The sequence below is a fragment of the Copadichromis virginalis genome, linkage group LG13 (assembly GCF_057382275.1).
Source record: "Copadichromis virginalis isolate Kocher_CV1m ecotype Utaka linkage group LG13, C_Virginalis_male_GT1.1, whole genome shotgun sequence".
NCBI lineage: Eukaryota > Metazoa > Chordata > Actinopteri > Cichliformes > Cichlidae > Copadichromis > Copadichromis virginalis.
Window position 1 is genome coordinate 25,364,655 of NC_140630.1, and position 25,592 is coordinate 25,390,246.

Below are 25,592 nucleotides of genomic sequence, written 5' to 3' on the forward strand. Positions count from 1 at the left end.
ATTAGCACACTTAAGCTCCTGCAAACAGCCAATCACCATTCCTGGGAATTAATTGCATCCTACATCCTATGGTTGTATATGCCAGTCATCTCCGTGCTGTTTAGACAAACATGAGGTTACTAATATGTGGATAAATCAGGCACAAACAAGAGCTTTTTCATCAATATGTCACATCAAGTCATCTGACATTACATGTTTGATAGTATAAAACAATACACACGATTATTCTTTTGTTGTAACAATCTTTCTTGGCAAAAAATCCTGATACCCCTGGAAAGCCTGTTTATTTCTCCTTAAATGCTTCCAATTTATAAGGAAAATGCATTTGTGGGTTGAAACAGCAGAGTTGATGTAAAATTTGCCACTTTGTCAGTGGCAAACAGCTTATTCTCCTTTTGACTCTTGCACATGCGAGCTTGGACCCTGGTAGAGTGGTCAGTTGTTGTCTGCTCCAAACAGGCCATGTTTGACAGATCTGGTTAGGGCTTGCGTCATCTGCAAAGCTAAGTTGCAGCAGGTGAGCCCTGGTACCATTTCCAAATGGAAGGCCAAGTACTGTATGATGGTGATGACGAGATTCTGCAACCAGTGGACAATACCATATTTCTAGAGAACTCTATCCTCCAAGATTATAATGCACATCACACAAAGCGGGGTTTATAAGAGACCACGACCAGAATTTGGGAGTTGAAAATGAAGTGGCCACTGAACACTTGTTTGATCAGCATAGGCGTGCTGTTCATGTCAGAGTGACCAACACAACCACACTGGCTGACTTGTGACAAAAGCCGGTTGAAAAATAAGACACCATCCCACAGGACTGTGTGACCAGCCATGAGGAGGTGATGCCAGGCTGTTGTGGCTCTGCATGGTTCCTCAACATGCTGCAGAGGGCTCTGTTTGTTAGATGAATAAATTGTTAAATGGTGGGTTTGTCTTGTTTCTTCAGACTTCAATCATCCAATCCAATAAACGATACCAAACAAGAGTCAATGGCAGACATCTGTTTGGCAAATTTTTAATGGGTGCTGCCCAAATGCATTTTTCTTACAAATGTGGCAACATTTAAGGAAAACTAAATAGAATTATTGCCAAGAAGTATTATCACAGCAAAAAAAAAAAAATATCGACAAACCACAAATTTCTTTACTTTGTAACAAGTTTGTATCAAATCACGTGACATGCCATTATTGGTATGGTTAGCTATCATAATATGATTGCGTTCTTTTTCTTTACTTTGTAGAGAATCTGCACGTATGTTTCAATATCTTGAGGCCTATCAGAATATATTTCCACAGATTTTTTTTGCCATATTTTAAGTGTTATCTAATTTTTCAGAAAACTATTTGCAACTATTTTGCTAAACGCTTTCAGCAAAGTCACTTTTCAAGCAAAAAGCTAAAAATTTCCAGTTTCTCAGTTGTGAGAATTTGTTACTTTTCATGTCTTATGACACAATATATATAGAGTAATTTTAACAGTATTTTTAAAAATCTAATCTGCAATACTGTAACAGCTGCTTGCAGTTCCCTATTGTGTGTAATTTAAACTAATGACCACTCTCCTTCGAGATTTATGTTCGAGATGTCAATACGAAGTGTCTAATGGTCTGCCCGGTTCATGTTTTAGACCTCTAGTGGTGTCATTATCAATATTTCACTGTATACAGGAAAGAACTGAAGCACGTTTGGTGATTGATTTTCATCCAAGAGCAAAAAGGAAGTTTAAAATCATCACAAATTACTACACTTTCTCCTGCCAGTGTCCCTTTATGATCACGGGCCTCTCCTTCAGTGGTCCAGAGAGTATAAGCTATTATTGTGCTCTCAGCCTTGAAGTCGCCCACCCCGTTATCAGCACAAGGCCATCGGCTTTTACCTCAGTAGTAGCGATGCCCTTCCATTAGTCACCCCACCTTAACCCTCGCGGGCGTGCTGCTCTCTCTGGGCTTTTGAGTCTCATCGTATTTCCTGTCCTCTCTTTTGCTTTTGTCTAGAATCTCTTAACTCAATTTTTATTTATTTTTCATAAAACCATTATCCTGGTCAGTCGTACCTATGAGCTGCTCTGTGTGCGTCTGCTATTAATGGCCATTGAGCAGTTCAGCCAGAGCAAATGGGGCTTAAGTGCATTGTTCAAGGTCACATTGTGGTGGTATTTGAGAGATGAGCATATCAAATTTCTCCACCGACAGTACATTATTGGAAAAATCAAGTAAAAAAAGAAACTAACTAGCAGCTATGCTACTTAGCATAATCACTTTTTTGTGCTGGATATTTGCTGTCAGTTCTTTGCTACTTTACAACATGTTGGACTATTGAGCTTTAATATGTGGGGCTATGATGTTTTCAGCTACACCCCGGGTGTCGTATAGGCTGGCATTTTATATGTGGTTTCCTGCTTTGTAGAGCTTTAAATTGTGTTGAAAATATCCTTCACATGTGCTTTTTTCCTAAAGAATTTTTCAGTTGGATGTAATTAAATGTCTAATTACACCCACCAAGCAGATTAAATGATCGTTTTAGTTAGTATGTTAGCGGGATTTGTGAAAAAGTTATGGATGTATTTAACTGTGGAAACGTTTTGGCCACCCCTCATTTCTTCATATTTTGCTTCTAAGGAGCCAGACTGTCCTCTCACTTTTTCAAAGTGGTCTTGAGTAATAGTTCTCCAGACTTTCTCAGGAAACCAATGTCCAAAGAAAGTTTTTCTTTAGACACTGAGTGTGTTTTCACTCAGTCCTTGTACCTGAACATTTTCAGACAAATGTGTTTTTTAAAAATTTTTTTTTATTAAACCTCTTAAAACTTTAATTCAATTCATTTCAGTTCAGTTTTATTTATATAGCGCCAAATCACAGCAACAGTCACCTCAAGACGCTTTGTATTGACCCTAGAATATAAAGCAGTTATTAACACTGACCTGTGAAGCATCCAGGCATAAAAGATGCACTTAACTTATGGCAAAGATTCAATGTTGTTTCTACACATAACAGAAAACTTGCTGAATCTATGAAAAATGCTACAGTGAATGATATTAGCTGAAAAAAAGTATTGTTTCCGTAAAAAAAATTTGAGGCAGCTGGACAAATGGAGCATAAAAGAAGAAATGGTAGGCCTACAAAGCTATCTACGACCGATGAAGAGTATCAGAAAAAATCCAGCAAAAAGCTGACGCAGGACCAGAGACATACATCTGGCCCTTCAGCTGATTAATCTGCTGCCTCAACAGAAATGATCTCAGTTGAATTGTCACGGCCAAAAAGCCATTTTAAAGAAAGGGAAACAGGGAGAAAAGCCTGAGGTGTGCCAAATATGCAAAAGCTGCACTGGAAATTAGTGGCAACAGGTCAAATTTGAACATTTTTGGTTCAAATCATTGTTACATCATATGTACAGATGTTGGGAGTGAGGTACAGCAACGAGTCTCTAAAACACAGGGGAGGTTATATCATGTTTGGGGCTACATTCCAGCCAGTGGTGTTGGGGATTTTGTCAAAATTTGATGGAATTATGAAAGCAGAAAAATAACATTTTGATTTTGATCCACCATACCATGGAAACTGTCTGATCCATCATAAACAAAGTGCCAATGCAGTAAAAGCGTACCTGGATAGAAACACAGTGGAACACTATCAGTCATGGACTGGCCTCCAGTCACGTAATCCTGAAGATTACTTAAATAAATTAGAAGAATGCTTCCTAAAAAAAGTATTCTTTGCCTTCAGTAAACATGTAGCAATAATTTTGAGTAAAATGCAACTGAAATCAAAATCAAAGCTTTTTTATTTAAATCAATCAATCAAATAAAATTAATCATTGAGGAAAATGTGCCTGGTATAAACCAATCAAGTAAATTTAATTTGACCAGATTCCATTAAATATAACATTTTACAGTCTACTTATGTAACAAAATTATTTTTTGTAGTGTAAGTGAGTTCAGGCTGTGTGAGAACAAAGGAGATCATATTTCAAGCTCTTTAAAATTGTACCAATTCTTTGTTTTTCTCATTTACTTTATTTCCATATATGCGTACACATGTTTCAATAAATCACCGCACTTTTCCCCCATTTTCCTAGCAAAGGCATGGTGTTAAGGGAAGTTTCGCCCATGCCTGAGGTAATGTTTTTGTTCTTTCATCACTATCACTGTGAAGAAATGCCGTCCTGTTTTCCAAAGTATTTTTGTAACTTGCAAACTCAGTTGTACGTTTTATTACATGCTGTTTATGTGCATGTGCACTAATGAAAGTCACAAGAATTTTGTGGGCCTGAAAAATTATAGGTAACTTAATTTGTCCTGAAAGTAATTTCATTATGCAGGACTTCAAGTTACTATGAACAAAGAAAGTGTGCCTCATAAACCTTAGTGCATCTGTGATTTTCCTCCACTTCCTGCTTTGCCCCGCCCTTTCCTTGACCAGTTTGCACATCCTGCACAGCGTACCTGTCTCGGTGCAGTGTTATCTTGATGATCAGTGGTGGATGAAAAAGGAGGCACGGCTCCGTTCTGCAGTAACCCAATCTGATGTCTCCTTCTCATCCGACCATCGGAGAGGGCTGCTCATGCTGCAACGGCACGACCCTCTGCCTCAGCACTTTTCTCTCTCCCAGTGTGTTTGTGTGTTTATGTACTGTACGTGCGAATTCCGAGGGTCGGCGTGCGCGCGCATGCATGTGTCCTGGCAAAAGCCTGAATAATTGATGAGCAGTGGAAGGAGTGAAAGCACTGCCGGACGGGACGGTGTGTGTGGGAGTGTGTAGAGATGGGGGAGAGGAATACAGTGAGGCAGCAGCCTGGCTACGATGGGCTCTGCAACTACGCCCAAAAAATCACCTCCTGTTTCGGACTAGATGGTAAGAGAGGGGGGGTGTTTGTTATGCGTTGATAAGGATGGAGAAACAGCAGAGGCTGTGCGAATGTGTGTGATGCATTTTATGTGCTCTACTGATTTTCAGCTGCGCAGGGACAGCAGTCTTGTTTTTCTAAGCGTGTTGAGTTGCGAGTGTGTGGGTAGTTGTGGCAAACATACCACAGACTGGATGACGATTGGAGGGCAGTGCCACATTGCAGCAGAGTACTATGTCCTCAGCTACTCTCAGGTACATGTGTCCTCGTGTGTGGGTGTAAGACTGTACATGTTCTTTCACTGTCACACTTTTATTTTTGCTTGTAATGAAAGTCTAACTGCCTGAGTGAAGGTGTGGTTGCAAGAAGACTCCAGAGGAAGTAAAATTAGATAAGTACCTGATGGTAATAGCACTATACGCAGCCAGTCTACCTCCAGATATCCTGTCTGTGCACCCTCTCAGACAAAGAGGAAATTCATTAAATTTGAAGTGCAGGCCAAGCCGGGCATCTCCAGACTAAAAGGAAATTTTGTGCTTTGTCACTGTCTGCTATGCTTTTCATCAAGTGTGCGCTACTCTGGTTTAATTCTTTCGTGACATGTTTCATTTACTCTTATCTGCTTGATAGAATTAAGATGTCAGGAGGGAGTTTTCTGTTTTATTGCACTTAGTTGATATTATGTTGAAATATGTTTGGTGACTACGTAGCAATTTCCTAGCAACTCTGTGTCAACAAAACTATCATATTTTCAGTTGGTTTAAAGCATTAGTGGGTTATTGTCAGTGGATTTTACCTCATGAAAAACTTAGATTTCCAAGGAATGTGAATGGATTCTTGGCTGGAGGAAATGAGCCAAGAATGAATGACATTGTGCAAGTCTTTGCAGAAGCAAATTTAACTCAAACCCAGAACATGTGTTCTTACTGCGTTGCAACTTAGCAAAATCCTATTGATGTAGCCGTCAATTTCAATGCTAATGGAGGGATAACTTGTCTGCATTTCAAGTTTAACACTAATGTATTCACAGGATCTTTAGATGTTATTGATCCTGCTGATGAGGAACAGTGAATTTGTGCGTTTTTGCCTGCTGGAACGACCTTGCTGGTTGTTGACCTTGTAAGGGACTGGCAGACTCCCAAGGCAATCCAACCTTGAAAGAATGCTTTGGGTCAGTGTAATGCTCTACAATGATCCATTTGTTCTTTCTGTGTGTGAACCTAACTTAATGTAAGATTAAAAAAAGGACCTTGTTATTTAGCAGCGTAATTGAACTTAAAACGTAAAGACAAATCAAACCCCACCCAGAAGATAATCGTGGCTCGACGTCAGCCTTAAGCAGCTTAAGGCACCAAGCTGGTTGGGCTGAAGACACTCATACTGTAAGCTTGTCTCCTTACGTCTTACTCTACGCTACCTAAAGCCACCTGAAAAGTGATGGATGGAGGGACCCTAACCAAAGGCGGTTCATCGGCTCTTGAAACCGGGCCAAGGTTTAACGATGCGTTCTTTTGAATTTACCCTTCAAGCTTCCTTTGTTTCGCTTCTGTGCCTCTGTGAACACCCCTCACCCCCGATGTCCAAGGCTGAAAGTATTTCAGAGCGAGTCTGAGTCCAACACTGGCTGACGTCTACCTGCAGTGCTTCGCCCTTCTCTGTGGGACGGTCGAAGGAGAGCAGGGCACCATGCCTACTGTGCCCAACCTCAACAGCCTGAGCAAACTGTGCAGCTCCAGCCGCAGCCAAAGTGTCAACCGCGTCCGAGTAAAACGCAAGAGCTCGGTAAAACGTATGTCCATCATCGAGGATGGACATGTGGCGGAAGTCCTGTACCTGATTCCTAAACAGTACATGGAGCAGCTCCCGTACCTCAACCCTAATGACTATTATCTAAGCGAGAGGGTGAACGATGTCGCTACAGGTAGGACAGGTTAAAACATATGGATCAGCGTTTATTAACTCAGCTTCTGTTATAGGCTTTTTATTGTCCAAATAATAAAAACTAACTGTAGTGATATTACCTTACCTCCGTGCGAGCAATAAAACATTCACAATAACATGCAAAAAATAGACTGTGCATCTAGTCTAAGACACTTTTAGCTGAAGTTACATTAGAGTTTATAATTTTTCTTCCTGCTAGCGGCCCTTTTTTTAGCAGTTGTTTTATACAACAAAAGACTCTTATTTTAGCCCTCTATTGCAGTCTGGCTGCTCTGTTTGTGAGTAGGTGTCTCGAAGTGAATTGATTAGTTGTTGCTCAGAGATCACTTTGTTCTAATTGGATGACAGCGTGTGACTACACCTCTTGTGGATTTCCACATCTGACCTGTGTTTCTTTGTGCGAGCCTCACTTGCATGAGTTATCCAATGATTACACTGAAAAAGTCTCACAGAAAACATAAAAAAAACGTTAGAAAATTCATCACCCTCCTCTTTATACTTATATAATTCAAAGCCATATGCGAGGGCAATTTTGCTGAATTTTGCCAAGCCAACGGTACAACAGTACATGAGGAAGTGACATGGTGGCTTACATCAGGATTAGAACATGGGCATTAATACAGATTGAGATTTCCAGACCTTATGCATTCTCTGACTGCATGCCAGGCAAAGTAGTAAAAAACATCATTGCTTGGCACTGAGTTGTCCTTAAAATAAATACTTGCAAACCACATGGCAGCAAGTTCCTTCTAATGCTGGTGTCTAAAAGTGATTTTGAGCTTCCAGCTTTAAGGAAGGTGGTTTCAGATAAAAGTTCACAGAGGTTAGCTGTCAGCTAAGATCAATCAGAGACAGTGACATTCAATAAGTGCTTATATGCAGTAATATATATGCATTTTTTTTTGGGAGACTGGATAAATTCTATGATTTTCATAAGACTAGATGTTTGTAAAAAGCACTCAGAAATGAACAAATAGTCATCCTCTTATTCAGCCATAACCACTCCCGAAGCCTATTGTTGCCTATGATTGCTGAACCCAACACAAGCTCTGTGTTCCCACACCATAAACCCTCCTGCATTATTCCACTTGATGATTGTTTGTTTGAATGTGAGTGGCACTAAGCCTGCTCTCCAAGTGCTGTTATCCAGGGGTCAACAAATATTTCATCGATTCCTCAAAGAAACATGAAAACAAGTTAAGCCCCGTGTGGGTTGTGGGTAAAAAACAAAAAAGGGGGAAAGAAAAGTGGTTTTTATGTTTGGGTAAATTGTTAAAACATTTCTCAAAAAAGGCCAATGAAGTTGTTTGTTGGAAAAATATAGTTCTGTGTGTTCAGGGTGGCTACATAACAGTAATGTTAATCTGGAATGGGTGAAATACGCTTTAAAGAAGTGCGCCAGGTTGCACAGGGTTGGTGTTCAAAAAGTTCTCACTGTTTTGTAACCTGTTTTAAAATAGAAGCCGGTGAAGTGCCTGTCATTATCCGGCGAGAGAGAGTTAATTAAGTCTGTCTGTGCTCCAAAAGAGTTTAAGAGTGCATCCTAGTTATTTGTTTTCTCTGTCAAGTTTATAAAAATCTAGAAATCATCCTCCAGTCCACAGAGTGTCTCAAAATGCATATTTAAAAAAATGTTTTTTCATGCATTTATGTGTATGTGCAATGTGTGTCTCTGGTGTCTTGCAACCATAATTATAAAGCCGGAGATAACTGTGCAGCCTGTCTTCACTGTTTTTTACTCCACGTGTGATGTTTTTTTTTTTGCAACATAATCATTTTTGCCAGTTTGGCTGTGGTCTGAACCCATAAGAAAAATTACTATGAAATGCTCGTATCAGATGATAACAGTACTTAACCTGCTAATTTACAGGCTTGTTATTAATTGACAGTCAAACATGGATCATCCATAGTTGCGCCAAATACAGCAGAAACCTTTCATCCGTGGATAATAGGCTTTGCTCCTCAGGAATTGCTCCTGGCAAGCCTATTGTACCAAGATTGTCCTGCAGCTCCTACAGAGATTATTAAAAGAGTCAAGATGATAATAGGTCCACTACAGCAGGAGCAGTAACAGGATGTTTTTGTGCTGCATTTAGCAGTTAGTAGGTGGACTGCAAACCTCGTAGTGTTCTTTTAGTTTTTACTGGATTTTATTTTTGTTTTAATTATCATACACTTATAACATATTTCCCTTTCTTTACAATAAAAAAGGGTGGAGTGCTCGGAGTAACGTCCGGCAACTATTTATACCATTTGCCTCCCTGGCATGTCGCCCATTTGTTTGATGAGGAGAAAACGCCCCGTGGAAACTGTGGTACGATGATTGGTTTCCAGAAGGTGGCACAGTTTACACTGCAGTAGGCGAATGCATTCTGCATGCATAATAAGCTGCCTGCATTAGGATTTACAGTGGCAGTGCTGATGAAAAACTGTTCCTCGCACATAGCCATAGGAATACGGATTGATCAGTAACCAAATTTGGTCCCTAATTTCTGCTGAGTTACTTTTGGAGTCATAATCTTTCCACGCTGTTGTTTCTAGAAACACTGGACTGGCACCTTGGGCATCAGCAGAACTTTTTAAATTCTCCGTAGAGCAAATAAGAAACTTTATTAATGCATTATACCCTAGTTTGTCAGCTCTGAGTGAAATTGTATTCCAAAATAATTCCATATATTTGATGCGGTTTCTTTTTAGTACAACAAAACGTGTCGCTTCAGTTACATAACACACGTGCATACATTTTTTTCTTGTTTTTGCATGTTGTCGCATCTCTAGCAGATGGGAGTCTTGTTTATTTTGCAGGGTTTTTTTTATTTTTTTATCACAGAGGTGCCACTTCATTCATAGAGTCATTTTTTTCATATGGTTACTTAAGCGACAGATGATATAAGAGCCGGTATGTTCATCTAGCTAGAACATGCTCTCCTGTGCTCTGTGTAATTGGATTCCAGGGGACTGGAGCTCCGAAGATATTAATACAGCGTTCGTGTTCGCGATCACAGGAAGTTTAACCTTCAACCTTAGATGGCCCGTTTTGGTCTTTGCATTGCTGCCCTCATGATCACTGAGATTTTTAGCAGTTAAGGCTCTCACTCTAATTAAGGTTGGCTTTACTGGTCCAAAAACATACTTCCAAAGAAGTCAGCCTTTTACTTAGTTGCTTTTAAAGTAGTTGTGCTCTGCTTTTTTTTAATACATCGGTCAAATACTGAAAGTTTTCAGTGAGCCACTCTTTTAGCACAGCAGGCTAATTGCCTTACTGTAAAAAGCCATTGATCACCACCTGCTGCCCTGTTGTACTGAAACACAGTCTTTGCTGAAGTGTCTGTTGTACAGCACAGTGATAAGGGGGTGCTTTTTCAGAATAATTCAATGTTGAACTTCTTACTTGTGGAATAGATTTATTTGCATTTCAGAATATTGATAAATCGCAGTACACCACCCACTTTGGAATGGAGGACAGTTAGAAATAAGGTTTTGAAACTGGAAAAAAGAAGAAAAAATCTGTGTCATTACATGTGAGCAGGTGTGGGGATTTTTTTTTTTGGGGGGGGGTTACTGTTTTGGTCACACAGAGGCATCAGCAGCCACCTGGTTGCTGCAATGAGGAGGCGGCTGACACAACAGAGAGGCTGAGAGAGGGAGCAATAGGGGAAGAGGAGGGAGGAGGATGTGTGGAGGGGGGGAAAGGAGGAGGAGAGGGATGGGAGGAAAACAGGCAGTCGGGAGGCAAACCCCACGCTGTAGCTGTTTTTGAGAGGAGCGCTAAGCAGCGCCCACACCTCTCTCTCTCTCCCTCTCTCTGGTGCTTTGGCTTTCTTTTTTGTGCTCCAGTCTTGACTAAAATAAGGGATCTAGCAGCTCGGGTGTTTCTGGTGATTGATCTTCAGAGCCTTTTCTGGTGCGGATATACCTGGATTCCAATGGTCATGGTCAAAGAAAAAGGTATTCCAGCGGTCATGACTGTGTGTGTGTGAGGTTGTCATGAGTGTGTTATTACGGGATTTGTTTTGCCTGTCGTGCTGTTGACTGTCTGCAGACCGTATAGACGTGCAGTATGTCCATTTGGCTTTAAACTCCAGTGTCTGGCTGAATTCGATTTGACTGGACTAAATTTCTGATTTCCGATTTGATTATTTTTAGAGATTTAGACATATGATGTGGTAATATGGGGGTGGTTTTCTCTATGTGGGTGTGTGTTGCTTGGAAGAAGTATGACTAACAGCTCAGTCTAAATGTGCATCTCTAGCACATCAACATGTTCCCTCAGAGAAGCAGACTTGAACATGCTACGCCCTTGTCGATATTCTCTAGCTGCTGCTGCTGCTGCCTGGGTTGGAGTCTGCTTAATTTGGCTGCATCAGGCTTTATGTAAATGTACAGCATCTGGCTTGTCATATAGGAGCTTGTCAATTAAAACCTTCAGGGTCATAGTTCTGGGATTAAACAGTTCATCTTTATAAAGAGGCTAAATAGTGAGGTAACGTAGAGACGAAAAGTGGAGCACTAGTGTAGGGAGGCACACTGCGCAGAGCTGTGGACCTGCACTCTGTCTCTCCCTCGCTCTCTCTCTCTCTGTCTGCAGCCGTTGCCATGGTGACTATCTAAAAGGTACACTCCATTGTTGTCAGCTGTGGCCCCATTCATAGTGTCCTGTTGAAAGAAAAAGATGATTGTTTCCACCTATTACTGAGGTCGCCCGGCTGTGTGGGCAGAACGAAGCGAAGTCAGGGGTTGTCGTTTAGAGATATTAACATTCCCTGCAATTTGCCGGGGCATGCGCTCGTGAGGTTGACCGTTGTCAGCATGACTCAAGGCGAGCAGCAGCGAAGACAGCTTTCTAGAGTAAAGAAAATCTCCTGTTTAAAAATATTTAGAGGAGCGGTGAAAGCTCTGCCAAGGAGCAGATGACTAACTGAACTCAAACTGGAGTAGCTTTTGTACCGGGAACGAGTCTGTGACTTTCAAACGCAGTGTATATCCATCACACTTCATCACTATACTATACAAAACAAGGTGTCACACTTTAAACCTAATGGACTGGATGTTAAGATCATAGTAATAAGTCACTGAGGCATGTCTCCAGTTGTGCAGTGCATGCTTGTGTAGCCAAACATAGTTCATCATAATTCTGTCTTTTTCCTGAAAATATTTCTACCACCAAAAAAAAAAAACATGTGCAAAGACTTTTTCTTTTTTTTGGTCAGATGCAGAGATGGGCAGTAACGCGTTACTTGTAACGCGTTACTGTAATCTGATTACTTTTTTCAAGTAACGAGTAAAGTAAGGGATTACTATTGCAAAATCGGTAATTAGATTACCGTTACTATCCCGTAGGAACGCTGCATTACTGCGTTACTAAAACCGTGATTTTTTTTGCGAGAATGTCTCATGACAGTGACGTAAGCAAGTGCGACGTTGGTGACAGCAGCTCTGTGCAGATCAACAATGGATAATATATCGAGTGCGGGAGAGAGTATGAGCGTGCAGCGTTTAAAGTGTGGAAGTACTGACCTTACTTTGAGTTTGATTCCATAAAAAGTGACAAAAACATTAGCGTCCATCGTGCGTGGGAAGAAAACTTCTTTTTACAGCGAAAAAAACCCCTAAACTTCCGAGCAAGCACCGAGTAGCTACGACGTGATGGGAAACTCAGAGACACTCGCGCGGATTCTTCAACTGACCGCAGCACACCTGCACCAGGGTAACCCTCCGCCTACCCTGCTCCTGCTTTACAGGTGAAAATAGAGCAAAAGGACCGCTGAGTCTTTGACTTTATTTATTTTCTGCTGTGTTTTACTTGCATCTGTTTGAAAGAGTGAGTGAAAACACAAAAAATATTTTATTTTATGTGCTGGAATGTGTAGAAAATAGGTTTAAATGTTAAACTAATTTATTCAAGTCAGAGAATGTTGCATATAATTAAATGTTTTGCTTGATGCATAAAGTTAAAAGATTAAAACTGATAAAACAAGTTTTAAAAAGAGACTTTTCCATTTGATTACATTTTGTATGATGGATTATGTAGAAAAAGTAGAATTGGGCTGAAAGATCTATCACTTTATCACCTCTTCAGGTTGTAAATCGTGTTTTTAAAAAGTAACTAAGTAACTAAGTAATTAATTACTTTTGAAAATAAGTAATCAGTAAAGTAACGGGATTACTTTTTTGGGGGAGTAATCAGTAATTAGTTACTGATTACTTTTTTCAAGTAACTTGACCAACACTGGTCAGATGTGAGTATGCATCTGACAGCACATTCGTGGCTGGAGGCGGTGTCCAGCTCTGGAGCTGTTTCCCTTCATGTGGATTTGACTGGGCCACGAGTAAAACGGCTCTCACCACCAAGTCCCCGTGCTGGCAGAACATCCGTAACCTCTGGCTGCCACGTTTTCATCTCCCTTCTGAAAGTTTTTCCATAGACTTAACTCACTACCTTCCTGTTCCATTGTGGGCTTTGTCGGTGACAGAAAGCTTGTCCAGGGTCCTCTAGTTTTTCATTCCTCTTAAGAGGAAGCTATCGGAATGTTTTTGCAACCCAAGCTTTCATCGTGTATTCTCCCGGGATCTCATAAAACAACCTGTCTGAGGCCAGGTGGGCTTGGTACCATCAGGACGCACAGCTGAGCCAATACTGAATTGCACTGTATGCTCAGAAAGATGAATCACAATCAAGGGATTGCAGTGTTAGCGTTTTGTCTGCTTGCAGGCGGCTGCCCTATTTTCAAAGCCAAAAATACCCTTGAAATAGTTTGTAATTTATTGGGTCCATGTGTACCTTAGATAGTCTGAGCTTGAGTTACACGTGCCTGAGATTTGTGTACATTTATAGGCCGAGCTGATTCTTTTACCCTCATCCTCATGCTTCCTGTGCCAAATTGCGTCGGAAGCCCGGCTGACCGTAGCCATCAACACATGTATGTCACCTGGCTCATGAAACGCCAACTCCCACCACTCTTTCTTACACAGTGTGAAGATTTCCTCTTGACATGAAAGTCTAATGTCATGTGCCTTTGTGGCTGCCTCTAGTGATTTTGCAGAGTGCTGCTTCTGCTGCAGACAACTGCAGTGGTGCCTCATCTTTGAAGCTTGCCAGTGTCTAGCCCCTGAAAGAGGAGCTAAACCCTTTCGCAGACATGAGTGCAGCACAGGCTCTCACAGACACTCGCTGTTTGTACAGCTGGCACACAAGACTAGAATACACAGATGAGATAAGTGGTCAGCCAGGAAGAGATGGCCACTGACCCAAAATATACACGCTGAAACAACACGAGTGACGTGGGTGAGAGTCACATGAAAGAATGCAGAGTGTAGTCATATATTCTGCCAGTCAACAAACATCCTCCCTGCCAGGCATCAATCAGTGTGATTATCCCAGGAAACACGACAGGAGTGCGGGGCCTTCGTGGGCTGTCATTGAGAGGCAAAGACCCAAAGTCATCATCAGATTCACAATCACGAGGGTCTTTGAAGTTTATAAAGCCTCCATTGTCTACTTCTTGATAAGCAACTGTGCTCCGAGTCTCTCTCTATTATAATTGTGTACCTGCTCAACAACAAATGATCTGCAATGAACTGCACTGTGGCGTTCAACCACAGAGTGCAGATCATTATTTCAAGCTCAGGTCCCTGAGGATTAGTTATTAAAGGTTTAAAGAGGGGGTCTGGTGGAGGCCGATAGGACTCCCCCCTCTGCAATTTGTGCCCTGCGTTTGAAGTGCTTTGTCTGGGGTGCTGATGGCGGGGCAGAGGGGTGTGGAGGTGCTGGATACCACCATACATATTCATGGAGGGGAGGGTTAAGAGCTCCTTGTTATGTCTGAGCGATAAAGAGCCCCACATGCCCTTCCCCCAAACAGGCACACGTCCCACAGCACATTGGCATATTTTGTGCCTTTGATGTTAATCTTGGGTCAGACCCCCCTCCCAGAATATTCCATCCAAAACCGGTTGTACTCGGTGGCACTATGTGTGTGTTTTTGTTGCCTATGAAGATCTGGGGACTCAAGTACTGGCATGGGCACAAGGAGTGGAGATGACTGCCTTTGCCCTCCCCCCCCCTTGGTGTGTCCCTCTGTCTAGTGTATGATACTCTACAAACGCACACACTTTCCCTTATGGCTGCTGTTTGTCTCTACTGGAAACTCTTGTGTCTGCGAGTCTTACAGTAACAAAGGGAGAGGGAGCGACTGAATATTCTATTAGATCTTTTCATCTCGCTCTCTCATCTATTGTTTAATTCAATTCCCCCTCTCCCAGCGCATTTCCAAAGTTCTACTATGGTTTTGCATACCTCGGGGTCTATGAAGGCAGGAAATGAAAGCAACAAAGTCTGAAGCTTCTTCAGCAAATCCTACGCTCTCTGTCAACAGCCCCGCTCCATTATTATTAGCCAGTGAGGCCGAGGCACGTGTTACAGAAAAACATCTGTCCTCGGGGGATTCATGAGGACCTTTCTCACTTCCCTCCTGAGTATAATCTTCAGGCTTTATTACTGCCAACACAGCTAGACTTAGCTTAAATGGGCTGGGGTGGGGGTTGAATATAAAGAGAGCAGCCCCCTTTTCTCTGGGCCTGGCTTTGGGATGCTCTGCTGGTTATTGTTCCCTCACTACTGTGTGTGTGTGTGTGTGTGTGTGTGTGTGTGTGTGTGTGTGTGCATGCGTTCATTGTGTGCTTAGGCTAATATCAGTCACTTCATCCTCTGGTGATGAGGCAGGACAGCTCACCCTGTCAGCATAGCCAACACATCCAGCCCAGAATGAGGAATGTGATCAGGAGTTGGAAAAATTGTACTACTATATATTTTACAGTAAGTTGCTCTGTGCTGAGGTTGCTTCATGTACTGCATACTTACTTATTTATAGCATTATATGATATATATTCTGGCAAACCGAGCAGCATCTTGCTCCTGTCCCATGAACCTCTAAAGACTCAATAATGGATCTGTTAAAATGCCAAGATGCTGAAGTAAAAGTGCTTGAACTCATGCTTTTATAGACGTGGAGTTATGAATGTATACAGGACTGCTAAATGTTTGAAAGAAGCCCCTCAGAAAGGCGCTTTATGTCCGGACAAATCCTGTAAATGAGCCAATCTGTAGCATTTCATATAATTTAGCAGCCTTTTTTGTGCAGGGTTCTTAAGTTTTAATGAAATGCCATGTAGAGTACCCGTCTCAGCTTCATTTTTTCCTAACCCCCTCTGTGCAGCCACTAGTCAGGCAAAGGCAGTACTTTACAGAGCGGGGCAGAGGCGGGGCAAAGTTGGAAAAACACAGCGCTTATGGATTCCCATCCAAACCTCAGCGTTTAGATCCTCTGTGCATGGGATTCAAACATCTGTCTTGGATTTCTGTCAACCTGTTATGACGTTAGCAGTGTTGACTTTTCCGTGCCGGGCTGTCTCCCACTGACAACGCAACACTATGAAGCGTTAAAAATAGAAACTGGCATCAAATCAAAATATCTACTTTAAAGCTGCTCTGTTGAATATTTTTATCACCACGCTGGTTCAATGCCCGTGTAATGTGAAAGGTCTAACTTGTATTAACATATTCAAAGAATTATCACCATCCGTAATCGTTTTAGGCAATAAGTACAGCCCCAAATGCCAAGGTATAATAGTTCAAGAGCCACGTCTGTTGTTTCCCTTAGGAGAACAAACAGGAACTAAAAGCAAACCTCATATTGCACCTTTTTGTCAGCCTTGATGTATAAAAAAACATAAGTCAAAATTCAATGATGTACTGCAGTTGCATTTATAAAATTGTATTCACAGTCTAAGCCACAGTCATAGCCACATTTTTGCCATGCAGTCATTCAAGCCTATTCTATACTCTTTAAGCAAGACTCACAAATTAGCCTAGCGGTCATGCTAGCTGGTGAGGTCAGTGTTATCCACTGCACCATTTTACCCTCCATTATGCCAACTATAAAAGGCAGCAATACACAGATTAACCCGAAGTAGTACAGACACTTTTTGCTGAAGTGGCTTTTTGTTGAAGTTTGATTGAGAGTTCAGAACATTTTAGTGTAGGTCTAGTAGACAGGCTACAGGCTAGCTAGCTAATGTAGCTTGATTTTGGAGAGGTAGGTGCTCTCAGGTAGGGATTCTCAGTAACTCTAAAGTTAACTTCTTTCTACTTTGGGTGGTATTAGCTAGCTTGCTAGTGCTAGCAGTGACTTAAGTCATTGTAAAGTGTGTGAAATATTGGGTTTGTTTGAAGGCACCTTTAATAAAGCTGGGATAGGGATTGAAAAAAAAGCTATTAATTTGTTACAATTTAACTACTGGGCCTTTATCCAGAAAATGCTATGGTAGTCAGGTATGCTAATTGTTGAATATTAACTTGAACGATGTTTGTATGACATTTCTGTGTTTACAGCTCGTTGTACCTTTCTTAAGTTATAATGAATCAAGTTTTAAAGGTTAAGCCTTTAAAATCACATGACATCTTGCTGATTTACTATTTTGTTTTATAGCAACATTATGAAAGTTTTTTGATTGCTAAAAAGAAAGCCAGTAACCTGCTGTGCTGGCACAGTCAGCAACCTCATGTACCAGCACTTTGTAGAACACATTTTCTTATCTTCGTTTTTGACACACATTTCACTTGTCAGGCTTCCGGCAGCTAAGGTCATGTGTCAAATAAACAAAAGATGGGCCTTGGAATGTAGCATTCCCAAACAGAGGAAGTGCTAATGGGGGTGTTTGGAGATGCAGCAACTTTAAATGTTTTTATTTTTATTTTGTTCATTTGATATTTGACTTAGGTATTTAGTTATTTTTTATTTGATTAATGTTAAGTTAAAGTATTAAACTAGCTCTTGGTTTTATGTCATTGTAGTTACTTCATTTGTCAGTTTTTGTACAAGTTGGCCTGATCAGCTAACATTTAGACCATCGTTAGAAATATACAATTATATATAAAATTTCCTCCTCGTTTGATTTATACTACTAAATCTTGTCAGTTTCCTTCATGAGCATAGTGTTATTGCTACTGGTACGAGTAAATGCGACCAAAAAGAAAGAAAGAAAAGGAAATGGAATTGGCCTTTAAGTTGTTCTAGCATGTTCCTGAGGCTGACTTATTGGATTGGATATTTTTCATGAGAGCGGTTACCCAGATGGCCTCTGTTTTTCCATCGAGGTGCAATGTCACATACAGAGCTGCTGGGACTCCGTTTACTCTTACAGTAGTCTGGTTCGCCCAGAAATGAGTCATTGTCCTGCTGAGTGTAATCACATCAGAAACACCAAGGAGAAAGATCCTCCACTCATAGTCCACCTTTTTTTTCTGTTATCTCACAACTACTCTGTACCTTTGTGTTTCAAAATGTAAATAGAATAATGTTATGTTGTTGTTATTCCTTTTAGGAGTTGCCACAATAAAGGTTTAGTCAAGTTTAAATCAAAAATAGCTGAAATGCCTTTTAAAATAATTGGACTTCTCTTTCTGCCGTCTTTAAACATTAGTAAGCCAGTCTAAACGTAAATAATGGGACACAAGGTAGGGCAAGTCATCAGAAGTCCAGAGTAATCTCTTTCTTTGGTAGACCATCGATTGTTCGTGATACTATTTCAGTATTCGCTATTTTGGCGGTGTCTTATTTTAGCCTTGCAGACTAATGATCTACTGCAGAGCAGAAAGAGAAAAGAGCCTTTCATGTCTGTTCTCACTGTGACTCTGCATATTTGTGTGGGTATGTCTTTGTTTGAAAAAGAGACAGAAAGAAGTAACAAAAGAAGGAAAAGCGAAAGCCTCCTTGCCAGCTAAAGCTCCCGACTGTCAAATAATCTGCTGGTTTCAAACAGCTGATAAGCTGTGTGCAGTGCGACACTGCAGCGGTATTTACGTTCCGTGCAATAGTGGCAGATTAACGTCTGTCTTTAAGAGGGATGCCCAAAGTGTTAAGTGAGGAATGCCATATGCTGATACATCGTGGATCTAAAAATAATGCTGGTGCTGCTTGCCATTAATAGCCTAGCCTTATATAATTCTAACGATGGTCAAAATACCTCACACCAAGAACGTGATGTCTAAATGTGTTTGTACATTAAGATCTGAGGCTGAACAACAAGTATGTTATAGCCAAGGTAGGCTGTGGTTGCACTACTTTAGTTCAGACTGAAATATCTCAATCTGTTTCTCAGTTTGTTTCATTGCTTTGAATGTTGATATAGGCATTCATGGCCTTAAAGATGGTCCTCACTGAGTTTGGTTATCCTCGGATACCATCCCAATTTTCACGTCCACAGAACCAACTTTTTTTGATAGACTGGCGCCTTTCTTGGTCTAGACATTCATGGTTCCCATAGGAATTACCTATGATTGCCCTGACTTGTGTCGCCTCAATGTGTTTTATATTGTAAGCTAAAGACTTGGCGACAGTGAGAAGGAAAAACGGCCTTTTAACAGGAAGACTCTCAGGCAGAACCAGGCTCTGGGAGAGGCAGCCATCTGCCACAAATGGAGGTGAGGGAACAGGAAACTATGGAAGAGAGCCATTAGATTAATAATAACTATTAAATGGAGTGACATGAAGTGTAGTTCCAACAGTCTTTTTTCAATTAATCTAGTTCAGTTAATCTTCAATTAATCCAAATTTGAATATTTGGTGTATACTGCATAAGACCTTCTTGTGTTTGTGATTGGTAGTAATTTATAATAATTACCACCAATGTATATGAATGCGTTAACAGTCAATAAATCTAAGCTCGCTAACATAGTGAGCAATGCACCTTCATAACATCAGCAATGCTGACATTGTCATCTTGAGCGCGATAGAATGCTGACATAAACATTAAGCTCCAAGCGGCACTAAAAGACTCGTGTCCTTTATAAAGTGGCTCCGCTCCTTTACATTCTCGCTTTCTCCTCATGCGTGCACACTGTCAGTACATCATGGACATGTGTCTGCCTTTATAAAACTGTTATTTGCTGCCTACCATTGTTTTATTCATTCATGGCTTTTATAGAATGAGTTACTCAGTCACAGCAAAAGTGATGTCTCTTCTGTTTTATTAGAGGCTGGTTTTTACTTTGTGAGTCTAAGCGTGTGTGTCTGTGTTTTCATTCAAAAATGTGGTCCTGAGGACATCTACTGGAGCAGGTGGTTTTGTGTCAGTGTTTATGTGTCTGCCAGTTTGTCCAAAGATTTGCCAGTGCAACAATGTCACAAACAGGAAAGATGCTGTCAGCAGGCAGAGTTGTCTCAGAAGTCACTGGTTCTGCAGTTAGTGTGACCCCATTGCCGGATGGACTCTAGCTTTATTTGCGCTTACATGTCAAAAAGAGTCAAATGATTATTGGGACGATAAGCTAGCCAGAGACAGTAAATGATCCATAACTCTAAATTATGTTTTCCTTTGAGAATGAAAGTACATTAAACTCAATAGTGAAACAGTCTTTATCAATACCCTTTTAGTGCTCTATTTACCAAGCCTTGCTCCCCTCAGCATTTTGACTGTCCATCCTCAACTGACGGAGACAGACTATATTTAGACTGATGTTCTCCAGAGAGTCTCTCTGGCCAAGAACCCAAAGTTGCGCTGTCCTGCTCAATGTCATTCTTTTTCTTTTTACGCTGACAGGCTCTGAGCACTTGTTCTTCAGCTCTGGTGTTTGTGAGATGTTGCAGATTCAGGTCCTTGTGCCGAGCATGCTAATGTTGACTAACTGTTGACTATAAGAGATGTCATAAAAACCGTATTGACTGCCACGTCTAGCAATTCCCGTGGCTCATCAGCATTACAGCTCAGCAGTAATGTTGATATTGTGTCTGCTTTCTTTTGCAGTGGCTCATGCGCAGGACACACGCCACCACTCTACAGAGAAGCCCCTAATTCAGTGCTACAAGTGTGGGCAGCCATGTAAGGGCGAGGTGCTCCGGGTGCAGAACAAGCACTTTCACCTCAAGTGCTTCACATGTAAAGGTACAGTATACAATAAATACATTTTCAACATATTTTATTTGAAATTATAATCAAATTATATTTTCCTACAAATAAATAAATTAGGTACGCTAGAATATGGGGATAACAAGTCGGGAAACAAAGAAATAGTAATACTGTAAGTAAATTTAAGTAGTAATTTTAAGTATTGCATAACTTCTGGTATTTTACATGAGAAGGAAACACAAATTATGTTGTAAGTAATTTTGAGTACAGTGGAAGTATTTTGTACATAATTTCATAGCAATTCTGCAGAAAAACAAACAATATTTTCCTCTCTTAGATTATTACCTTGCATTTTTACATGCTAATGTTTTTTTACACCTTTGATGTTGATTATGATCTTTTTTTTTCTCCTCAACCACACTTCAAACATAACCTTCAAAAGGATTGTATTTTTAAAAAGCTGGCTTGGTGTGAATAATAAAGATGGAGATGTAACAAAGTAAAGATGTAAAAATGAAAGATTAATCCACTCTCTAATGTGTCCCAAAAAATGTACTTAGGATGGAAAATAAGGAAATATTGTTTGTTAAAATCATGCAGTTATGCATTAATTAAAATTGCCTACACACTACTTCAATTTATTTATAGCATAGTTATTCCTGTGCCATATTATAAAGTGTTACCAAGAATTCCAGTAAAGAGGTAAACTGCTTTGGGGATTATATATGAGTAAATATCTTTACTAGTATTTACTGCATGTGATTTCTCTCACCTTTATTCCATGTCAGAAAGCCTTTAATATTAAAATACAGACCAGTTGTTAGTAAATAAGTCATGTGTTTACAATTTAAAAATGATCTTTCATACCACTAAGACTAAACGGGAGAAGAAAAATGTGGGAGTTATGTGAAAATTGGCAGCCAAAGTGTGAAGTTTTAAAATTCTCTGCTAATTTGATCCTGTCACAATAGTAGGACATTAGCTGCCTTTCATTCAGTCTGTGCTACTTAATGAACTGGTTTGATTTTTTTTTTTTTGTTTTGTTATGAAGAATGTTCCTCGCTGTTTGTACTCAGGAAGCACGATAGTGCAAATAAACAGTTCTTTCTTCCTTTGCTGTCCCAGAATGCATCCCGTCCATACAAAGTTTGAACTATAGGACCAGTCAAGTCCCTTAATGCCACAACGTCCTTTCTGTGACCTTCCGACTGGACGGATGCATGGTGGCATGACTCGTCTTCACTTCTCAGACCTGCATTGTTCAATTAAAGTGCCATCCTGTCTACTATGACAAGAGACAGTGCAAATCCTTGTTCATTAAGCTTTATTACCGATAGGTTTCTAGCACTCCGGCATGAGTACTATGTAGCCACCCACAGCTGACCAACCCATCTCACTTCGGCTCAGGTCTTGCCCTGCTAAAACCTTTGTAGTTAATCCAAGACTGGAGTGCTAAGAGTTAGCTTACTTCATCGAGAGCCTAGAATAACACAAGCAAACGGTGAGATTAGTGCCTAATTCGGTCCTTTACATGTGCATGCCACAGGAGTGATAAAAGCATGATAAGGATAATGAGAAGGTTGCCAAAGTAGACACTAGTACAGCTTTAGTAGCCAAAAGACTCGGTGTCCTGGTCCTTGCTTTAATTGGATGTATGCTTTTATCAGTCTCCAACCTCACTAGTAGTAATCCTCAGGCTGACTGAGCTCTGACACTCAGAGATGCCTTTGCAGATGGATCCCAAATAGCCTCCTTTTGTACACTTTAATTTCATTAAATGCACAAAAGTTTCTGTTTCATTGCAGTTATTTTCATTTCAATTCAATAAGTCGACCTCACTGAGGTTCTAAAAAGGCATTTTACATAATGGCATGTATCTTTTGAAAAGCCAGGGCAGCTGGACATCAAATCTCCACTGCTGGTTTCCCTATTGACTCACTTAGTTTACAAGCTAATCTCATCATGTCTGAGTCTTAATGCAATTAAATCTGATTCACTCCCTCACCCGCTCCCATTCATCCCCAGGATTTAGCGTGCCTCATTGCATAAGAATGATTAGGTGCAGTTATCGCAAACATCAAAATATTTTCCCTCTTAGCTCTGGCATTTCTGAAGGGCTATTAAATTCGCAGGCTCTCTCTTCGGTGCTAAAATGGTGAACTGCACGGATTGAGTGATTATTATGGAGGGTTGAAATATTCCGTACGGGCAAGCTGATGATGAAAATGTGCAACCTTCTCTCATTATGTTGCAATGACTGATGTTCTGTTTAATGTAAAGTGTAATTGGAATTCCTAAAACAAAATCTAATAATGTTCTTTAATAAGTGAATACTATGTTCTGAGTAAAATATGAAAGACAAATACTTACTTTAACTGATAGTTTTTATACACACAGATTTTTTTATTACACACATATGATTATTTAAGTCAGTTTTAATGCCAACACAAAGTTCAGCCATACAAATTCCGAGTACGTTGTAAAAATATTTTATTTGTCACACAAACACCTCAGTTGTTTGTGAATTTCTATTTCTTACCTTGTCAGTTTTGAATGTTTGTGTAGATGACAAGGTTACATTTGAATAGAAGGAAGCTTGTTGTAGGCTATCAGTGTAGTACCAAACATTTTGAGCAAGTTATCTTCCAAAACAGATCGCAGCTATTTCCTGGGCTGGACAATTGCCGAATTGTTGTTGCATTGAACCTTTAAAGTGAAAAAAGCCTTGCCAGAGTAGTACAGACTGATAGACGTGAACTCTAAATGCAACAGTGTTTCATAGCGAGAAGATTTTTTTTAATAGCCTGGCTGTGAACACTGCTGATGAGAGGATTTTTCGTTCTGCTTCCCATTGTACACACAGAGCTATTAATATGTGTTTTTCAGTGATTTTCCCGTCATCGTCCATTTCACACACTCCAGGCTAGCAGTTGTTAAGAAAGCCACTGAGCCATGGACAAGTTGTGAACCTTGATGGTTGAACGCCTTAAAGCATTAAATGACCTGACTCACTGAGTGCCAATTTGTGTGTCTCCTATAGTATGTGGCTGTGACCTTGCCCAGGGGGGCTTCTTCATGAAAAATGGAGACTATCTGTGCACGCTGGACTACCAACGCATGCACGGTACCCGCTGCAATGGCTGTGGGGACTTTGTTGAGGGAGAAGTGGTTACTGCTCTGGGCAAGACCTACCACCCTTCCTGCTTCGTCTGCACCATCTGCAAGTAAGACATTCACTGCTTTCACCAGGTTGGCGTGTGGACTGCAGAAAAAGTGTGATTGCATTGCAAAATAATAATGAGCACCAACAAGCAGCAATAAGGTGTTAAAATAAGCTCTAAAATATAAAATATGGGATGTGAAGTATGAAAAGTTGCTAATTGCAGTTACATGATATTCTGAGTTGAAAATATATCTTCTATAATATAGCAAAATCAACACAGGTGCTTCTCTTTAATGCTGCTCATGTCTTACTTTCTTGGATTCATTTGTGACTCTCCATTTTAGCTACGATTTAATTTTCCGTGGAATGATTGTCATGGACAAGCAAAGTTCATGGCAGGAGTAATTCCAGTAGACAGTTTACAGTAGCATGCTGTGTGTCATGTCTACGTCATCTGACTAAATGAGCTCCCCAGGCTGACAGTGTTGACATACATCCGCATCATTGGGCCCTGTCATCTTCACCACCGTCAAACAACCTGCAAGCCACAGCTAATAAACTCTTACACTTACCATGGGAGCGCAGCTTTGTTGACTGGTTGTTGATGTCACCCCGCTTCTAGACGACCGTTTCCTGCCGGGGACAGGGTGACCTTTAATGGAAAGGACTGTCTCTGTCAATACTGTGTCGAGCCCATGTCTCCAGGACCAAAGGACATCCTGGGCTCCAGCAGTGAGTAGCCATTGTCTGTTACACAAACAGAAAGGAATTAACCTTCACACAATGATAGTTTGATAGACTTTACACTTGAACTGAAAGTGAATTATTGGAATTTATTTGGTTTTAGAGAAACAAAAAGTCTGGAAAATCGTAGCCTCCAGACCTGATTCATACGTGGCATTTAATGTAGCTGTTGACCAGTCAGTTTAGTGGTAATATTTTGGCTGTGAAGAATAATTTTCAGGTCCATATCAGTCATCTTGCCCACACATTATTAGCATTAATTTAAAATCAGTTCAATGTGAAAATCTATAATAAATGTGGAGTTGTGCCTGTCCGTGGGTCATTCATTACTTACTCATAAACTTTGTACCCACAGACTTTATAGTCATTTCTATCCACATGGTAATTTTAAAGTATTTCAATTCTTAACTTGAGAAGTTACATGAACCAGTAATGACTTCTGTAAAAAGGTGTTTCTCGATTTATTTGATATCTTAAACAGTTGTGAGCGATTGCCCAGAGACACACTGGAAAAGCTCTAAAGGCCAATGTAGTTAGCACAAGATAATCAGCAGCATGCTGGATTGTTGTTACGTCTACAAAGCCACGTCACCACAACTGCACACTTTAAGCTCCAGACTTGCAGGTGCTGCTGCAGCTTGGCTGTGAGGAAAGCTGCATGTTCAATAATTCGTTGTCTAAATGTGCTCGACGTTTAACTGTGTGATAGTCGGTGCTGCTAGAATCAGGCCAAGCAAGTTCAAGAGTAATGCTGAACCGCAGATCAAAAAGACTCAAAAGTAAAGAAAAAGCTGGTGTTCATCTTTGATTAAGCAAACAAAAATGAATAAATAAAAGAAAAATAAACTTTTAGTGAGAATTTTAAAGAGAATATTCGCACAGCTGTGCCTGGGATCAACAGAGCCTGGGATCATGGGGAATATATACCACAGGGCTGTGTAGTGTAATGAGTAGGGTCCGCTCTGGTCAAGCACTCTAACATTAAAATTCT

General features: G+C 40.5%; 1 protein-coding gene across 4 annotated transcripts in view; it reads left to right on the forward strand.

Annotated features, from left to right (window-relative positions):
• Positions 1–4,484: 4,484 nt before the first annotated feature.
• ablim1a (actin binding LIM protein 1a) overlaps positions 4,485–25,592 on the forward strand; it is a 36,588-nt gene continuing 15,480 nt past the window's right edge. For 2 of the 4 annotated variants that reach the window (XM_085478189.1, XM_085478190.1), the window contains exons 1-4: positions 4,485–4,856; positions 20,593–20,730; positions 23,735–23,918; positions 24,480–24,589. In XM_085478189.1, coding sequence (XP_085334315.1) covers positions 4,766–4,856; positions 20,593–20,730; positions 23,735–23,918; positions 24,480–24,589 — 523 coding nt within the window. In that variant the 5' untranslated portion in view covers positions 4,485–4,765. The remainder of the gene's footprint in view (positions 4,857–20,592; positions 20,731–23,734; positions 23,919–24,479; positions 24,590–25,592) is intronic. The other 2 variants (XM_085478192.1, XM_085478188.1) reach the window with 2 other exon arrangements.